Genomic DNA, 13,261 nt, shown 5'->3' on the forward strand with positions numbered 1-13,261 from the left:
CAGCTCTTGCTTGATTGTCTCCCTCTAACAGGCAATTGCATGAAGACAATTCACACCTATTGTGGGTGTGTAAAGTAGAAAAAAATCATATGATGCTAGAAATGGTAAGGAATAATAAGACACTGCACAAGGATCCTAATGGCCACACATGAGCCTTTAAAATACATAAGCAATTATATTTTAAATCTGTGGTCTTAGCATCAAAGGCAAGTTCTTGCATGAATATAAAGTAAGTCTTCTTTTGACCTTTTTTTTAATCATCACTTGGATTAATAACATAAAGGAGCTGCTGAGAACTTTTTTTTGGTAGACTATGGGTTTTATGTTATTAAAAGGCAATCCTAGACAGGATATTTCATACATATTGAAAATAATATAGCCTGGGAAATGCTCTGGCCAATATAAGGGCCAGTATTATACAGTTGTTTGGTTGGAAACATACCATAAACCATGTAGAATAGTTCCCAGTTGAGATATTTGTCCAGTGTAATTGCCTGCTATAAAAGATAACACCCTTAAATATTCACACTTGTAAGCCTTTAGCTTAAAAAGCCATCATTTGAGAACAGCACACTTTTGTAACCCAAGAAGTGTAATTAGAAAAAATGGATATCATCTGAGCCCTGGTCACTAGCAATTAATGATCTCCTTTAAAAGCTCTAATGAAAGTTTTCTTTTTATAGTCCCGTAATGTATGTGTCTTTTATGCTCGTACAGCACAATTCTTAGTTAGACATCTTCTAATTTCTACTTCATTATCCAGAAAAGATGTCATCTCTCCTTGCAAGTGCATCTCTGTGATTAATTGGTGTGTTAAATTGAAGGTACATCCTGCATTCAAGAGGGTAATTTGGCTCTGATGAGCTGGGAACTGGGTGATGTCATTCAGGGGCCGACAGAGGGGCTCTGAGGACCATACCTGAACTGAACTGGGACTCCTGCCTACTTCATAATGAGCAGCGAGAGTGGAATCTTTTGGGATGCCTGTCTCTGAAATATGATCAGACTCTGGGTAAACTGTGTTTGTCAGAATCAAATTTTAGAGAGAATAACAGTTTTCAATAATCCCAAACTATTTTTTTCTATTTGATGGGATTAAATGTTATTGTCACACACAGCATAGAAACCTAATGTGAAATAAAGAATCGTTTCACAGAATAAAAGACTCGGTCAAAAAACAAAACAATCTTCTCTTCCAGTTAATGTAAATGTCAATAATCTCAGTCATTAATGCCACTTGTCCTTAAGGTTTGAATGTGCTTAGCTGCTGTATAAAAAGCTTTGGTTTACAGTTCTTAGGAAAGGAATGGAAAGCAGTAACTCTATGAATTTTTTCTCCAAAATGAAGGTTAAAATATTATTATGTAGTCTTCAGTTCAGTAAAAAAGCTTTTCTAGAAAGTAGTTAATTCATACTAGAGATTGCTTTAAGAGAGTGACAGAAAAAACGTTTGAATTTTTTTAAATTCAAATTTTTCATTCAACATTTTGCAATTTTAGAACAATTTAATGTGACTGATTGAACTTATATGAGGACACAACAGGAAATGAAGCAACTTTTACCCTCATATTATACAACATATACAACATAACAATGGATATTACACAACTACAGACTGTACATTATTTGTCCATAAAAATGAATATTGGTCGCATGGTTCAGTTAATAAATAATAAAATAAAGTTTAGTCTAATTACAACTGTTCTAGTAATGTATTGGAGGCGAGAAGCTTGTCTCCTATTGTTACCTTTGTTACTGCCACCTCAGTTTTCAGGCTTTCAAGAGAAAAGAGCATTCTTACAAAGCAGAATTAAGACTTGACTGGTGCATTGCATTGAGTGCATTTATCAGATCTTGTTAGCTAATGGTGTCTTTTTCACATTGCCAGTATAGAAATTATATTTTTACCTGCCGTTAGCTCACAGTGCAAAGCATAATAAAGTTCAGTTACGCGAGACAAATGCTTGAGAACATTGCTGTCTCCAAAGCAACAAAGCTACTTGCAGTTGCCTTGCTTCTGAACTTAATATAGCTTTATGAAAGCTTTTTGTTTACAAAAAACAAATAAGATCTACATTTGATGGTTATATTTTATGTATTTACACATCATAGTCCAAAAAAGCAAGTGGTCACTTTCCCTATTAGAGGAAGTAAACAGAGAAGAACTGTTTAAAATTAACAAAGTAGAATTGATTGTTCAGTGCTTTTAATATAAGGTATAAACGTTTTACAATACAGTATCAACTAAATGTTTGAAAGTATCTGAAGTGGCCGCTAAAACTGTAAAGTCAGAATATAATGAGCAAATGAATCAGCTGTCCTAGACTTAAAAATAATCTAAAAGAAGATTATATTGTTTAAAAAATGGCTGGACATACATGACAGGTTAAAAAAATGTAGTTTTAAAATCTGTAAGTTTTTAAAAATCAGTCTTGACATATCTGTCACTGTTTTCATACCCTTTCAGTATTTTTAGGCAATATATAGTTTTGTTCAAATGAACACTTAAATTTAGAGCAGAACAAGGAGGGCTAAGTTTTGTATCAGTTGTCTCTTAGAAATGGACTGATTCTGTCATAATCATGATGTTTCTCTATTTTTCCATCTTTATTTGGGTACAACAAAATCTTTGTTCTAAATATAGAGCCCCCTTGACAACTTTTATCAGGGTGATAAAACTATAAATATTTTTCTGGAATGCTGCAAAGCACTAATTGTTAATTTGAAGGTGTCCTTGTGTCTTGATCTTCTGAAATACATGTGCCAGGGTTATCAGATATTGGAATCGAGTTGACATTGTTCTTCATAAGGCTATCTTCCGACATTTAGAAAGGACTTTCAGTCAATAATGAACACGAAAATGATTTATGTCCTTGATGAGCCACATTGGGTTTAATTAGGCTTAAAGGTTGATTTACATACAAAATGATGTACGAACACGTTTGATTGTATCTCTTTAGCATGTTTCTAATTGGAAAGTCAGACCATTTGATTGTTGAAAGCAGTTTTTAAGTGAATTTCTTAGCTATGTGAGTTACACAGTTCCTTCTATTAAAATTCAGATCATAAGTGATTTTCTATATTGACAGTCACTTAAAGAGTTAATGTATTAAGCAGAAAATGTATAATCCGAGATGTTGTTCTTTCCTCTTTTAAAAACAGAAAAATAAGTTTTTCTTTTTAAATTGAGTTGGTTTAACCCAAGTGGCTTAGTAAAAATAATGAAAATCAATCTAGAGTTTTTTTTCCGTCATTTTATCGGTACCAAATTCGCATAAAATTAATAAATCCTACGTTCTTTAAATAATCTTGGTTTTAAAAATATAAAATAAGAATTGTTTTTTGTTATGTAAGGGGTTGCTTAAAACAGTACTGGAACTGTAGAAAAGAATATTATCAGCGTGTTGTGTGACCGCATATTCTTCTGTGTGTTCGTGTTTTCATGTAGGGATGGGGTAGGGGGAGGCATGCAGATAAAATCAAAACATTTGCTGTGACAAGTAAAATTTTTGTTTAACGGGCCCCACAAGAATGCTAACAGAAAAACAGTGGGGGTTTTCCTGCTTTGGCTGTCCTGAACTGAAAGACAAGATCTCGTTTAGAAGCATGTACCTATATCAAAGATGGTACTGATAGCCCTCCCGCTGTTGCTATGGAAGAAGAAGATGTAAATGAAGGGGAGAAAACTGTGTGTGTCTGAATACAAATTAGGTTCTGAACCTGGTGCTCCACTGACAGTCACAGAGAGCGCACGGGAATTATGTAGTGTGGAGAGAAACATACTGAAGGCTATCATTCAGGACCAGATTTGACAGTTTTCTTTTGCTTTATATTGAAATTTGGGATTTTAATAATGGCAGATTGATACTTTTGTTTCAGTCATTGTTGTTGATCATCTTATTCTTCAGGAGATTCTACTGAGAGTGAAAATGGGGGAAAGTACACAAGTCTAAATACAATGTCAAGGTTGAAATGTGAAAATGTTTTCGTATCTTTATCCTCAAAAAAATGATGGTTATAAACAAAAATAATTTTGCTTTGTTGCTCATTTTATGTAAAGAACAAACTTAAAATAAAATGGCTCTTTAAAACTAGAGAAATAAAATACATTTTTAAGTAACAAATAACATTTTGTTTTTCAAAAGGAATATATTTTAATGAAAAATGTTAAAAACGCTTCTGGAAAAACTATTATTTCTTTATTTCTTTCTGTAAAATAAGCATACACTTTATTCAAATGGGGAATGTAATTTTGATTTACATAATTCAGAAGCCATAAAATGAATTTACTCAACTCATTTAACAGAAAAGGGCTATGCTCAGGGAACTCTGGTGCATTGAAGTCCCATGCCATTACAACTTCTGTGTCAAAAATGTACCAAGTGCAAATAAGTACAGATTATCTTTTCATACAGATTTTGTAAAAGAGGTCACATAGTGCCCATTTCAAGCAGCTTCCTATCATTAATAGAAAGGCTTGTGTTAAAATTAGGTGAAAGTGTGTATTTGATATTGCTCTGGCTTGCTAAAGCAACTGGATGTCTTTAATAGCTGCAAATGTGAAAGAACATTATTTTACTATTAAGCTTGGTGATGTTCAAATTCAAATCTCTGGGCAATCTTCTGTTTGCCAGCCTTTTAAAGTCATTAATTGAAGTGCCAGAAATGGATAGTATTTCAGTCTGCTCAGAAAAGGCAGCATCTCTTGGTACTTCAGTCTTTCAACATGTTATGCCTACAAGTATGCATGCATATTTTCCTTCCCTGTGAAAACCTGACTTCTTAAGACAACATGCTCTTTTAATGGATATCGCCGGATTATGGAATCAGCACGGTGGGAAGAAGCTTGACTTTTAAGGTTCCTTTTCCTTCTCCAGACTTCCGCTGCTGGTGCTACAGAAAAAAAAGAGAGGTTTCAAGCTGCGTTTCCTGCGGTTCCAATCTAATTCTATAGACTACACTCTCCTTTTTCTCCCAAATCCCCACAGCAAGTGACCTTGTCAGCCAAAACTATGGAATAATGGAAGCCAACCTTGGGACAGCAGCTCATTTACAAGCAGCTGTTTGCCGTTGTCAGAACAAAGGCAAATCAAAGCTGTATTAACGGAGGATGACAAGCACCATGAGCGTCTGTGCCCCCTTCACACTCCTTCTTGTTGCTGTACTCCTGTACAGAAATCTCTGTTTTCTAGAAACACTAAGAATTCTAAAGAAGAATAATGGACAGAAGGATTTTACATTTAAGGGTTTTAACCACTCTCCAGCAGTTGCCTTTTAATTCTGTTTTAAACAGCAAATCAAACAAACATGATTTGGTTCATTGTGGTAGAATCTTAATGTGTATTTCTTGTTCTGTAAGCTCTTCAGAAGTATTTTGTCAAACCATTTTTTCAGGAAAACATCTGTAATCATCAGCACTACAACGTGATCCACTTGGTTTTAGTATAAACATTTGCATGTACATAGGAGAGCTAATAAACCAAATTTCTCCTCTTTCCTGCAAAGGTTTTTTTTTTCCCTCAATACGAGAAACTTAATGGCACCTCTCATGTTAGATTCAGTTTGGATGTTTCCTTTTTAAATTCAGTGTATACTTCTATTGAAGCAAATTAGCAGAATGCTTTAACTTTATCAGTCTTTCCAAATTTAGTATGGTCTTTATCTATTAATCAAACATCCTTTGGATGAATACTCTGGTTTATTATGAAAACGATCCAGGCTTGTATCAGGATTTTGCTGTTGTTAATGGCTCTCAGGTTGCAAGAATTAGGAGGACATTTTGTTCATTACCCCGCTTCAATGGTACTCATATTCCGACAGATGGTCACTTTCCAATTGGTTTGTCTTGAAGAAGAAATTAAAATATTATAGCACCAGGGAGAGTTCCTATAATATGTCCTTTTCAAATTAGCAGGTCATTTTTGACCACTTTTTTCCTCATAAAACTTCAATGTCACATAAAAGGTTAAAAGTGAGTGTAAATAGCACCATGGGAATTAGAAAATAAATAGTGTTTCGTACAGCTTAAGGCTACCAACTGTAGGAAACGGGGTCTTTATTTCATTTTCTGGACAGCCTTTTCTGTGTTTCTGGAACAGGAAAATTGATATTATCTTCTTTCTATTTCCGAGCAGTTTTCCATTCTCTGAGAATATAGTGGTAGAATTGATTAAAAAACTGATGAGCCCAAGAAAAATATATTTTTTAAAAAGTTTGGAAAACAACTGAAAATAATGATAATAATGACAAAGTCTAGGATTCTTAGTATTGTGAATACAGTAACAGTATTCTGGGATAAGCTAGATATTTTGGGTATTATTAATAAATTAGTGAGTCGGAGCTAGTAAACACAGCTGCCTGGAACCATAGAAGGCAACTATAAGTAATCTAGTTCTAGTTCTAATCTAGGGTCTTGATAGAAATGTACTCTGTATTATTTACTGGGGCTTACCAGTTAATTACAATCTGCAGACAGAAAAAGGAGGTCCCTGAATACAACATATTGTGTGGTAGCATGGGTCTGTTCACTTGAGCTCAATGCCAGCTACATGACTGCCTGAGAGGAATAGAAAAGCTACTTTCTCAGTTGCTGACCAGAATGCATGATAAGGCTCAGTGTCAACAAGGGCAGGAGAGGGATCACAGCAGTTATGGCACTGGCGTACAGGTTTCCATGGTGATGGGATTGAGGATTCCTTGTAATTTATTATTTACTGCTTCTGATCCTCATTCTATCATTTAATTAGAAAGAGAAAACTCTTTGGAGCCCGTCACTATCACGTATAGAATAGATGCTGTTGTACTACAATATTTAATGTTTTGCCTCTTTTTCTGCTGCTTCTGGCACATTAACATTGACTTGGACTCCCGTGACATTTTGAAAATCAACAAAAGTGACAGTAAGCAATCAAACAAAGGCGTAGTATATTCAAAACACAGAGAATGCACTTTTATTCTGCATTATATTTGTTTGACATTCATCATTATTGCATGGTTTCTTACCAAGTTAGAACTTAGACCCTCACCCTAACATTTCAGCACAGTGGTCTTCACAAGGCTAAATTAAAAAATAAGCATTTGGCCCTTGTTATAGCAACAAGTGCCTCCAGAATGCAAAGACGCTGTAGGTTTTTCCCTCTTCCAGTCACAAAATTGACTCAGGTGAAGATAGCGTGTGAAAGAAAAACGTTGGTTTTGGCACATCATTGTGCAGTATATCTTTCAGATAGTTTCTTTTGCAGGTTTATTTTTATTTTATAGCCATTGTCAATGTCTGTAACATTTTCCACATGTATCACTTCCTGCAGAAATGAGTGTTAAAAAATAAACCTGTATTGTGAGAGTGATACATTTATAGATGGGGCTTCTCCACTACATGTTTTCTCAGGATCTTATGGAATAAATTAACTTGCTTTGAATGTGAATGTGTTCACTCATTTTGTCTAGATTCCACAAAATATACTTTGTGGTTGTGAGGGAATAAACTAATGCTACTCTGTGTAAATGTAAAGAGTTAGATTTACCAATAAGTGCAAAGAAAATAGCCAAAGTGAGCCTTGTCAAAACAATACAACAACACATTTTTTTGTTTAATTGTATAATGACAATATAACGTACGTTTTTGTCAGGTGATGCAGTAATATAATTTGTAAGCAATGGAAATGGGGTAATAAGCTAGTTAAAGCCTTTTAAATACCCCCTTTATTAGAGCAACCCATTGTATAGTGAAGAACGCATTTGGTTCATGTCATTGAGGTGCTAATGTGTTTCTGATTCTTTTATTCTTTTTTCCCATTGTATCTCAATGGAATTCTATAAATGGAAGTGGTGGTGTGATCTATTCCTCTCAGGCAGTCATGTAGATCCATATATGAGTCCATATGTATGAATTGATGCCCACAATGTTTACGATAAACTTCCTTGTATCCAATTATCATGCATCTGGAACCTTCAAGCAACTGGAAAAATGTCAAATAAATAAATTAAAATAAATAAAAAATAACATTAAAATAAATATATAAAAATTGTTGGAGATAATGTAAGTTTGAATCCCGTACGCATCACAGTATTTTGCTCATCTCCCACCAGTGAACGTTCCCCCATTCATTCTATAGTGTTTAGGGTTTTAAATTTCATGTTAGGTGCTAAAACTAAAAGTGAATTTATTTATACTTTAGTACCCAGGTTTACGTTATCTTTATTTTATTGTTACTGAAGCTTCTTTGGCATGGTGAGTACCATATTTTTATTTGATCATATTTACATTACATTAATTTCAATTTTGTATCATTGTGGTGTTGTCCTATCTATTTTACTTTAGGCAAGATGTTACTGTGTATCAATTTACTTTAATCTTATCTATTCAAAAAAATCTCCAGAACCCCTTCCCCCAGTTTGTTCTGGACATGAAAGAATAATGACCATAAATTATATAATATATATTTATTCTGCAATTTGTTTTGGCTAAATAGATAATCAGATCAAATCAATAAATTGTTAAAACTGAATGTGGAAAAATCATTTATCATCCTATTTGTATGGGGTCTGCGTCGTAATAACTCAAGCGTCTTTAAAGAATACACTGGCATAATGCTTAAGGCAATATATTACTTGCCCTTTCTTAAAGTTTTTTTTCTGAGGTGCTGCAAAGTCAATTGAGATGAACAGTGGTGAACTGATGTCAACAGAGACCCAAATCATTTGTCCTTAAACAGGCATGTGGGGCTACACAGATACTCCCTCCCCAAAATTGATTTGCTAGTGTCACTCAACCCTTTGCCCAGAGAGATCATCCAACAGAGGGGTGAGAAAGTACTTTAGCCCCAGGCTTAATCAATCCAGAGGCCCCTGACAGTTGTTTACGAACTAGCAGTAGCTGTGTGATGTATGAACTTAGCTGGTAGTCTGTTAGGGAGTACAGATGAAATCATTCTACTTTTTCAAAAATGTGAACAATGCCAGAAAAAAAATTGCTTGGTGATGGTTCTTCTGTACTGTACTGTGTAAACCTAATATTCTCTCAGTGGAACAGCACTGCCCTTTCCATTAAACATTTCCTTTAAGGAAAGAGTATAGTTTCAAGTCACTATTTTATTGTAGTTTCTCTCGCTGTTGTAATAGTGAAAAAATTATGCTAATTCATGTGATAAAATCAAAAGAAAAAATTACTTACAGTGCATGCGTATTTGCATATTATTGCAATGAGGTTTCTAACATAGTATTTTAACTGCTTGTCTAAAACAACGTGTTAATGGTTTGTTAACATAATAAAGTTAGATTTGTAAATGATTGTATGCGCTTTTGATATAATGTGCTTATTTGGATAGCAAATTAGGGCAAAGCTGACCAGTGAAACCAGTCAGGCACATGTGACTGCAGCCCAGCTGACTGATGTGTGGTCGATTGTGACCCTGTATGCTAAATGTCATAAAAATGTGTAATTGAGGACTTGCTAGAAAATCTAATCTGTTAAATGTTTTCTCCAGTGATATCCCAGCAGTCAACAATCTGACAGATCTGTATTAGAAAAATGAAACAGAAAAGAAAGGTTTCATGTGTAGATTAAAACTTTCCATACGAGCTGAGCATCAAACAATCTGTTTAATTAATCAATTGATTGATATCTTACATAGTTTTTAAGTTCTTTCCAAGACTGCCAATGACAGTTGACTGAGCAGTGCAGGGATCTGCTGACATTGATATGAGATTGGCTGTCAGAAGCACTCCCATCGTGCTGTGTTTTCATTTTTGTGTTCAGGACTGTCTCTGGCAAGCAAATGTTTCTGGACTGCATTACAGCTTATACAGTAGTTTTTTTGTTTACAAATATTGAAAAATGATATTTGACTAACAACGTAACACTTCCAGCTTTTTAGGTCTGCCTCAAACATCTAGTTTAAATGTTAAAATGAAGAAACACAATAAAACATAATGTGTCTTTTTAAAAAAAAAATCTTTTCAAGTTGTAATAAATTCAAAGGAAAAAAAAATAGTCATGTGCATCAGTGGTCTTGGAAGCGTTCTGCTGAATTACCTGCTCCATTAAATATAATAGATTACCCGTCCTGTTCGAGAAGCCATGGAAGGTGAAGGGCAAAGTATTTTTGCCTAGTGTGATATCAGTGTCCATTGATGTTGTCATCACATACATTTGTGTGCTAGAAACATCTCAGCTTTGTTGAATTTGCATTTTCACTTTTGATGGACCTTCTTTACATAAGTTACTTTAAGACGTTCCATTAAGACTCGAGTGTGTGTTAAATGGTGCAGAACATACCATTCTGTCGTTCCAATGGCTTTTTTTAATATGCCCATTTTAATGTTTTCTTAAATTAAGTTAAATTTAAAATGTTGAAAACATTTTAAAGGGCCTCCAGTGCTTAAAATGAACAACTAAAATAAAACCTTTTGCAGAAAGTATTGGATGTATCTTTTCACTGTCTTTAGATGAAAGAAATTGCCAGATTTCCATACTGCTTGTTAGAATATGTTGCAAGACCCTTTTTTAGAATTGAAATAAACTCAAGACAGTCCCCACTGCTGTTCTTTATAGACATAGCAAGCAACTAATGGGTAGATTTAACTCAGCATCACAGCCCAGTCTAAAAAGGGTTCAGGTAATCAGTTTAAGCAATGTGCACTTCAACTTTAAAAAGTACAAACAGTGTCATCCATGACAGCCAAAGACTTAAGGTAATTAGCAGGAATAGCACAAGAGAAACAGGCAGTGTTTTCAAGTGCCAATCTTACAAAACAAATTAGAGTACGAAAGGAGTAATGACATTTTTTTCCAAGGCACCAGACTGTGAACAGAGATTCATTAAGGAACCACGGCACTGTAAACATAAATGGTCTCAGCTTCAGCCAAGACAGCAAGTTGCCACTAACAACAGCGATTATTGACGGTGCATGTAATGCAGCGGTGCTCTTTCAAACAATGCAAAAATCTGTAGATGTGTCGGTTTGCGCTCTTCTGCTGCTCTTTGCCAAAGATGCCTCTGTATGAGTAAGGTCCACTGATGAAGTGAATTTTAACTTGGCAAATGAAAGCCAGTGCACCTGTTACAGCGCAAGTTCTTTTTGCTTCTTCTTCAAATAATTCTCCCCTAGCTCAGGGACTTATTGCTTGACATTTTATAGCTTGGGAAAAAAAAGCTCTTTTCAAAATCATTTGTTCAGAGAGGAGAAAATGGAGCAAAATAGTTCATTTTACCCTAAGCACTGCTATTTGGCAGTGTTCACATTTGCAGAGCACAAAGCCACAGTATTGATTTTTTGCTCGCTCAGCCTCCTGCCAGTTCTTTCTTCGATTGTCAGGGCTGTAAGATGGATTAAATTACACTTCATGTTGTTGAGATGCTTGTTTTTTTCTTCACTGATAGAAAAAGATTGCAAATAAACCAGAAGATACCAATGATAGAGTTAGTTCTTATTGTAGAACACTAACCACTCTCATTTCTGAAACACGTTTTATTTGTTTTAAATAACTGAATGACTTCTAAAAAAATAAAAGGGGCTAGAGCCATTAAGGGTCTCAACATCAACTTACATTTGGAGTACCGGACATCATGTGGAGGAATTTGTAAGGAATATAAGTACGCAAATGTACTTGATATATGCTTGATATAAGGATGCCCTCTACTATATTCTCCCAGTATAGTCAAACCAGTTTTTGTTTCTAAATTTAATCATTTCTATGTACTTTGATAAAGTCAGCAGCTTTACATTTTTGTGTGTAGTTGGAGTTTTAGCCATGACATTTCATGGCTATGTGCTATTAACCCCATGATACATTCAAGTCAGTTTTTAGTGAAGGTCAGTATATGGTTTAAGGGGCTTTTTTGAAGTCCCATTTTAGGAGAAGCCATAGTTGTTGGTTGTGTGCAAGCATTTGATGATATACATACTATTTAATTAAAAAGCTCACCATTTTTACCTAAGAGACATTAAAGTCTGGAAAAATTAAAAGCTGTACTCCCCCCCGTCACAAGCTTTTGTTTTTCCTGTTGTTCTGATATAAGGTCCTCTTTTCTTCCTAGCTTTCAGCCGAGCTGCTCTGCCATTTGGTTTGGTACGGAGAGAGCTGTCTTGTGAGGGCTATCCAATCGATCTGCGCTGTCCAGGAAGTGATGTCATCATGATTGAGAGCGCTAACTATGGCCGGACAGATGACAAGATCTGTGATGCAGATCCCTTTCAGATGGAAAATATTAACTGCTACCTCCCTGATGCTTACAAAATCATGTCTCAAAGGTAAGCCATCTTCCAAGCGTAATATGATTGTAATAATTATCTCATGTTTTAAATTATTATTAAATTATTTTTTGTTTGATTAGTGTGATGTGCTGTGAAGATTCCAGAGGGTTGTAATGTTTTTTTCTTAATAATTATTTGAGACAAAATAATTTTTGCGAAACTGCATTAATAAATTAATGAAAATATATTACGAAAATTAAATTGTATTAAAATTCATTTACTGATTCAAAAACGAAGTGTTGTTGCTACGTATTACTTAGTTATATTTCAAGATACATTTGGAACTGAATTAAAATAGCCATTTTTATCATTTAAATTCACATTATGGGAAACCTGAATTTTTGGGGGTTTAGCATTCACAACACCACTTTGAGGTCTGAGGTCAGTAGATTAGACTGGGGCAATGTTGTGGGATGTTTCATTCTCTTTTTTGGCCTAGTGTCTTCTAGTGCATTATAGTTCTGTCCGCTGTTCATTCAGCATGCCTTTTGGAAAGCGGTCATCACTCGTTTTGAAAGGTTGCTTCCTGAAAAGTTGCTTACTTATTTAGAAAATTCCTTAATTCCCTAGGTGTTAATTCATTAATTAAGCTTGCAATATTTATATATAACTTCTTCATTTTCACACTGCATCCTAATCCAAATATACTGGATATAAAATTTTGGTACATTCCATGAATTTGCTGGGTACAGACTAGTATAAGATGGTATCTGTGATACGTTTCTAAAAGTGGGGGGTAAACACAAAGGGGGTTGTGCAAATACCTTCATCACAGATTTAAAATATTTTCCCTTTCCTTTTCCTGTAAATGGAAACAGTAAGATAGATAAGACTGTTATGTTATTAATATATAAACCAGCATCCAAATTAAAATGGTCTGATATAAAAAAGCAGAAACTTGTCAAAAAATGTCATTTAATGCATCAGAAACCTCAATTTAAGAAGTTTAAAATCTGTATTAATGTAAAAAGGTGAATTAATGGATTTTATGTTTTCCTTGTTTTAC

General features: G+C 34.5%; 1 protein-coding gene across 8 annotated transcripts in view; it reads left to right on the forward strand.

Moving 5' to 3' along the window:
- Positions 1 to 13,261, forward strand: part of adgrl2a (adhesion G protein-coupled receptor L2a) — a 113,208-nt gene that overhangs the window by 36,766 nt on the left and 63,181 nt on the right. For all 8 annotated transcript variants that reach the window (XM_088927761.1, XM_088927753.1, XM_088927755.1 and 5 more), the window contains one exon: positions 12,039 to 12,252. In XM_088927761.1, the coding sequence (XP_088783887.1) occupies positions 12,039 to 12,252 (214 nt within the window). The remainder of the gene's footprint in view (positions 1 to 12,038; positions 12,253 to 13,261) is intronic.

This window comes from Atractosteus spatula, chromosome 11 (assembly GCF_055471065.1).
Source record: "Atractosteus spatula isolate fAtrSpa1 chromosome 11, fAtrSpa1.hap1, whole genome shotgun sequence".
Lineage (NCBI taxonomy): Eukaryota > Metazoa > Chordata > Actinopteri > Semionotiformes > Lepisosteidae > Atractosteus > Atractosteus spatula.